The sequence below is a fragment of the Chenopodium album genome, chromosome 1 (genome assembly GCF_948465745.1).
Source record: "Chenopodium album chromosome 1, dcCheAlbu1.1, whole genome shotgun sequence".
Lineage (NCBI taxonomy): Eukaryota > Viridiplantae > Streptophyta > Magnoliopsida > Caryophyllales > Amaranthaceae > Chenopodium > Chenopodium album.
Genome location: NC_137834.1, coordinates 29,078,848 through 29,086,164, shown reverse-complemented (window position 1 = coordinate 29,086,164; position 7,317 = coordinate 29,078,848). Strand labels below are relative to the sequence as shown.

At 35.6% G+C, this 7,317-nt stretch overlaps 1 protein-coding gene across 1 annotated transcript; it reads left to right on the top strand.

The window, feature by feature from the left end:
- Positions 1 to 1,978: 1,978 nt before the first annotated feature.
- On the top strand, positions 1,979 to 6,291 carry LOC145643096 (endoglucanase 25-like). The gene is made up of 6 exons (XM_081694260.1): positions 1,979 to 2,694; positions 3,335 to 3,645; positions 3,788 to 4,246; positions 4,997 to 5,132; positions 5,229 to 5,401; positions 5,512 to 6,291. The coding sequence occupies exons 1-6, from the start codon at positions 2,313 to 2,315 to the stop codon at positions 5,911 to 5,913; spliced, it is 1,863 nt and encodes a 620-aa protein (XP_081550386.1). The 5' UTR covers positions 1,979 to 2,312; the 3' UTR covers positions 5,914 to 6,291.
- Positions 6,292 to 7,317: the final 1,026 nt, after the last annotated feature.

The following is a 7,317-nucleotide window of genomic DNA, read 5'->3' as shown; positions in this document are numbered from 1 at the left end:
GAAATAAGAAATGATTGTAGATCCTCGAGGTTAAGCAAAGTAAACACAAGTAATACCCAAAAAAGTAAACACAAGTGTGTGATTAAGACACAAATTGTTTATTTCAGAAAAAGGAAAAAGACACATAATTTCTTTTTTAAATGACAGAAAAAGAACACTAAGTTAGACAGTAAAATACAGTGTAGATAATGCAAGAGAATTTTATACTAGTTCTACGAAGCAGTAGACAGTCTGTCTTTGTCAATTAGTAGAATCGTCGGTGTCATCCACCTACTAGGCTACTACTCTTTTTCAACATCACCAATACTCTAATCTACCATTACCACCGTCAATATAACACTTGAATTTCTTAACAATATGGTAAAATTAGCACAATCGTATAAAATAGGAAGTTAATCCATACTTCGTATTAAAAATTCATTTACTCTTTTTGTAATAATTAAAAGCTTTAGATCAAATGTGAATTTTTGTTAGTTTTGATAATTAGTTTATTTCTTTTCTTTGTATCAATTCTTATTAGCTTTGATTACTAGTGAGTTAATTATTTTAGTTTAATAGAGTTTTTGCAAATTTGCCATCAAAATTCTAAGATCCGCATATGTAGTGTACCATGTCCATGATACGTAGTACTATTAAAGTATTAAGTATATACGAATTACATGCATTTTTTTTTTAAAAAAGAATCTACTCGATATCATATTATCTAGTTATATTACTCTAATTTTTTTGAAGCATATTAAAAAAAATGGTAGTACTAAATACACTCTTAGTGACGCATAAAAAAAATTCATTTGTATTTTATAAGCTCTTAGTGGTACAATTAAGTCTAATCCCCATTATTTTTTCTATCTTTTTACGTGAATGACAGTTTGACTGTCTGACAGAATATAGGTGGGATCCACACCACCAACCTCTATCTTCCATATACTCTTACTACAGAATACTTTTTAATACTACCTCCGGTCCAAATTACTCGCAACTTTGGGGTATTATTTGTGAGATATAAAATATTCCAAAGTTGCGAGTAATTTGGACCGGAGGTAGTATATGATATGCATTTGTAAGTGTATAACATATACTTCGTATGAATTAGTACTTCCTCGATTAAAAGGTAACTTAAAGCATTAATAGAGGGTAAGTTAGAGCATTAGTAGGAAGTTTTTAATCTCTCTCATATTCCATATCATTATCAACTCCTATTAAGAATCACCCTTTCTATTATTAGATAAATGCGTTATTTCTTAAAATTTAATTTGAAGCAAAATGAACTTTGGAATGACACATCACTAGTTCTTACCCCATTTGCAAATTTCAAATTAGACACTCACATTTCTATACAAGAGCTAGCTCTTAAAATCTATCCCTCCTTAAGAACCCCCTAATATTCTTACCATTGTGATGATGAATTGCTTTTTATCGCCAAACATTACATGTAAATTAAAGATTGAAATGCCTTTGGATTTATTTTAGTTTACTTGAACTTGAATAGCTTATCCCATTCAACCATTCTCTCCTCTTTCCATTCTTTCATGCTACCACTACCCAAGCCACCAATACTAAAATCATCAGCACCATCATCTAACATCCAAGCCACCATCTCGAAAACCACCACCATCGTTACACCTTCTATGACCTTAATTTGCAACACAATTCAACTTTCTGGTTGTTAATGATGTGATAATAATCCACATATTAGGTTAACCTACATAACACTAAACATAACACGACACGACCTACAACCATCTTTACATAAAGAAGATGTGAAATTTATATAGCAAGCAAAAGCAATCTTAGCTCTTCAATAACCTAACATTATTACAAGTATAAGCTAATATGATGATAACGACTTACCTCAATTTCCATACAAACACATTTTACCATCCATCAAAATAAAAAAGAATGTGATTCCAATTGTCCAACCCACATGTTACACTATTAATAAATTAATCATAATTCATAATCATCAATAAATACTTGTATTTTAATTTCCCCTCTCTCTTACCAAGCACTCCACTTCTACACTATCTTAGCACCCACCCATCTCCATCACCCCACCAGCCACTTCACCGGCTCTCTCTCTCCTCATTCTCTCACTACCGACACTCCCATTTCACCCTTCTTCTTCATTCCTTCATCATCAACTACCTTCACAATCCCTCTTCCTTACACCCCAGATCTCCCCTCCTCCGCCTCACCGTCTTCGTGACGAAGTAGTTGCATATACACAACTTATTCATCTATTCAATCTCATCCATCAAAAAGCAACTCTCTAAAACAAATATTCAAAGAGGCGGACATAGACATCGCTTACAATGTCTATGTACGGGAGGGATCCGTGGGGTGGACCATTAGAGATAGCAGCAGATTCGGCCACTGATGATGATCGAAGCCGGAACTTGCAAGACTACGACAAAGGTGCGTTATCATCACGGCAATTAGATGAAACACAGCAAAGTTGGTTGTTGGGTCCAACTGAGCAAAAGAAGAAGAAAAAGTATGTGGATCTTGGGTGTATTATTGTTAGTCGTAAGATCTTTGTTTGGACTGTTGGTACTATCTTAGCTGCTGGTTTACTTGCTGGATTCATTGCTCTTATTGTTAAGCTTGCTCCTCGACGTCATCATGCTGCTCCTCCTCCTGATAATTATACTCAAGCTCTTCATAAGGGTCTTATGTTCTTCAATGCCCAACGATGTATGATTCTTACCCTTTTTGTTTTTGGATTCTAATTTGGGATTTGGATTGGTTGGTTTTGTTTTTTATTAGATTTTGATTTGATTGATTGGTTTATCTTTCCTGATTTGGTATGGGATTTTAGCTGGATGATGAGTAATTTTCTTGTTCTAATGTGGGATTTTAGCATGATCTATATGGGAGGAGAGAGAATTTATGATTTTGATTAGGATAGATTATTGGGTATTGTAGTGATTTCGATTAGATTTATGTGGATGACTATGTGAAATAATTATTTTTGGTTCATGTAGCCGATCCCACTTATGGGATTAAGGCTTTGATTGATTAATTGATTGTAGGGATTGATTAGTAGGGAATACGAGGGAATTGAGTTTGATGAAGTATTTTTTATAAGGGATTGATCAATAGTTACTTAATTTTTTATGTTTATTTTATTTTATTTTATTTTTTTTTTTTTTTGCAATTGGGTTAAATAATGGCTAATTTTGAGTGATCTATTGTAGATCCTTTGAAATATGATAGTCTTTGATGGGGAATTGAAGATCCTTTTGTTGTTGTGATCATCGGATCAAAATCCGATTTTTGTTGATGTTTTTAAAGGAATATTCTGATGACATTGATTTTGTGGTTTGTATTTCAGCTGGGAAATTGCCGAAGCACAACAATGTTTCGTGGAGGGGTAATTCATGTTTGAATGATGGGAAGGGTGATAGCGGCAGCACTTTCAAGGACCTTAAGGGTGGTTTCTATGATGCTGGGGATGCCATTAAGTTCCACTTCCCTAAATCTTTCGCTATGACCATGTTGAGTTGGAGTGTGATCGAATATAGCGCCAAGTATGAGGCTGCAGGAGAGCTCAATCATGTCAAGGAGATCATTAAGTGGGGGACTGATTACTTTCTCAAGACCTTTAATTCATCAGCTGATTCAATCAGTATGCTTGTGTCACAGGTAGAGTTATGTCTATATGTTACTTATTTTTAGTTTGCCATTTTGATATGCCTTTACTATTTTTCTTATACTGGAATCAAGGTCTCCTGTTCATAGTAGAGTGTGAAATACGAAATTAAGTCATGCTAATATATTATGACAGGTTGGGTCAGGTGATACCTCTGGTGGGAGCACAACTCCTAATGATCATTACTGCTGGGTGCGTCCAGAGGACATTGATTATCCACGACCAGTGACAACGTGTAGTAGTTGCTCAGACCTTGCTGCTGAGATGGCTGCTGCTTTGGCTTCAGCTTCTATTGTTTTCAAGGATAATAAGGCATACTCTCAGAAACTTGTGCATGGTGCTAAAACACTATACAAGTTTGCAAGAGACCAAAGAGGTAGATATAGTGAAGGCAATGAGGCTGCTACTTTCTACAATTCTACCATGTACTGGGATGAATTTGTATGGGGTGGAGCATGGTTATATTATGCCACTGGAAATAATTCTTATCTTACCATTGCAACTCATCCTAAAATGGCCAAGCATGCTGGTGCGTTCTGGGGAGGCCCAGACTATGGTGTGCTAAGCTGGGACAATAAGCTTGCTGGAGCACAAGTAAGTTCAACAGATTGTTTCTTGTATTCTTTTTGTGATATACTGCTGCAAACTGAAGCTATATAGGTTTAATGATATTAATGGGAGCTGAGTTCTTTGGTTTATTTTTCAGTTTATTCTAACACTATAACAGATTACCTTACGCATTAAGATGGTATTACTCCAATTCGATCAAACATATAGCCATTTAGTGATACTTTAGGTGCCAACTCACCACTTCTCACATTCATTATTCAGATTTCCATTCAGGGAGTCCAAGATGCACTATTTAACGTATCAATCCAATTGTGATAGTTCATAAATTACTTTTGTTAACCTCAGGCGAAGTGGCCAAAAATATGGTTGTCAAGTACAGCCTGTGTGCAACCATAATTTATCACCTTTGATTGCATTACATTTAACTTTGACTCCAAGTTGCATGTATGAATGCCTTTAGTCTTACTCTTTTGTAAATTTGAGTACTTCAAAGCGGTTATCCTGGTCTTGGAGATATCTTGTTCTGAAAAAATATAATTGCCAAAGTATGAGCCACTGACTGTTTTGTATATACTGGCTTATGAGCTACTTGTTTTTATTATTTGTTGCCTTACATTGGGCCAAAATCATTTCATTGATAAACTATTCATATGATTCCTGTTTTGGTTGATTAATCAAGACTTATATTTTACGTAAGAAAAAGTCATGTTAGGAATGAATCATATGGCTGTTGCAGAGTATGTATCTCACAAAGTAGCAATTTTTCTTTTTCAGGTGCTTCTTAGTCGTTTAAGATTGTTCTTGAGCCCTGGTTATCCTTATGAAGAAATACTCTCGGCGTTCCACAATCAGACTAACATAATTATGTGCTCCTACTTACCATATTTCAATAGCTTTAATAGAACAAAAGGTATACCGTCTTTCTCTGAATTTGAAATTTCAAGTTGTTCCCTGCATTTTGTTTGTCATGTATATTAAGTCTGATGTTCTTGCTCAAATCTTGTAGGGGGTTTGATTGAATTAACACATGGAAGACCTCAGCCTCTGCAGTATGTAGTAAATGCTGCATTCTTGGCTACCCTTTACAGTGATTATCTTGAAGCTTCTGATACACCTGGTTGGACATGTGGTCCTAATTTCTACTCAACAGATGTCTTGCGTACATTTGCCAAGACACAGGTACTTGCTTGTTTTCTTTTCATTGTGTTGAATCCTCTGATACATACAAGAACTGCTACAGAGGGATGAAACTTCAATTTCCCTTATTTTTTTACATTCAATTTTCGCAGATTGATTACATTCTTGGCAAAAATCCTCGGAAAATGAGCTATCTGGTTGGCTTTGGTAACCACTATCCAAAGCACGTGCACCATAGAGGTGCATCTATACCAAAGAACAAAGTTAAGTACAGCTGCAAAGGTGGTTGGAAGTGGAGAGACACTAAGAAGGCAAACCCAAACACAATAGTAGGAGCCATGGTTGCAGGCCCTGACAGCCGTGATGGGTTCCGTGATGTCCGCACAAATTACAATTACACGGAGCCTACGCTTGCAGGAAATGCAGGTTTAGTTGCTGCTCTTGTTGCCCTTTCTGGTGAGAAGAGTGTTGGAATCGACAAAAACACTATGTTCTCTGCAGTACCTCCTTTGTTCCCTAATCCTCCTCCTCCTCCCGCACCCTGGAAACCTTGAAGAGTTTACGTGGGCATTATCATGGAGTTATGTTGTTTCAGGTGCCTTTGCCTTTTGTAAGGTTGTGTTGTAGGGATTCCTTGGATCTAGAAGAGTACTGGAACAAGAATGCATAATTCAGGAAACGCCTGTAATGTAGATCCTTATGCTAGAGAGAAGAAATCGTACTTTAACTTGCTCGAAAATGTTGGTGAATGGTGACAGGGTGAACTAGGCTTTTTGGGAGGTTTTCTTTTTTGTTGTTATACTTCCTTGTATATGTATGATATATTCGTTTAATATGTATTCTTTTGAAAACAAAATACTGAACAATGTGAAGCTGATAACATCTTGATAGCTGTCCATTGAAAGAAGTAATTCTTTTTCCCCTCTGTTCAATTTGTAGCTTGTAATTATACTTTTGCCCAAGTATTCCAATGGTCTCCAACACAATTGGTATGTACATCTGCTGTTTTGTGACTGTTAATTGTAAAACAACTAGTTTATCCGCAGTATACTGGGTCAGTACTATTTCCAAGTGGGATGAAAGATTGAACAAGCCTTAAAAATTATAGTGCAAACATACAATGCTTTCATGAAAAGGATGTGAAAAATCATATAAATAACATATATACAAGCATTTACAGCTGAAAAATCATGTAACTAACATGCCAAGACAGCACACTAGAAATATAAATATAAATATCTCAACAGGATGGCTGCGGCTTCCTCTTCTAATGAGCTGATTCAGGGCAAGGTAGGTGTATTTTGGTAAACCCTGTTCTACATGTTGAAGCAATGGCTTGTCTTTATGCTATCGTATCGATTACTCGTAACGGCTGTCAAATAGTCTGCGTGGCAACATTCCACTCTTTCGGCCACTAGCAAGCTTGGCAGAATTTGATTAAAATCGCTACTACAAAAGCTAGTGTAATAGTCTCCTTGGTAATAGTCTCCTTTTGCCCTTTTGTGTTCACTTACAACTTTATACTAGTATTAGTTAGAGCCCGTGCGATGAACGGTTTATATAAAACCTATTTTTAATTTGTACATTTGAAAAACAAATCGCTATTATACATGAATATAAATAAGAATTGCATACATTTTGTAATTTTAAATCTTTTAATTTCATCAAAATTATGATATAATTAGTTCTTTTCCCGAGCGTCGCTCGGATATTCACAGGAAAAAAAATTATATTTATATACTTCCTCCGTTTTTTTATTATTGCACCATAGGGGTTGGATACAAATATTTTGGTAGTGGAAAAAAGTAAGAGAGAGAAAGATAAAAATACAAAATTGCCCATGTGACATATTGATAAATTAAAAAGTAAGTGCGAAAAAACAAGGGTATGTTGGGTATTTGTAGTGTGAACACAAATGGTCAAACCCCAATTCATAACGATGATTGAAAGGAAGCAGT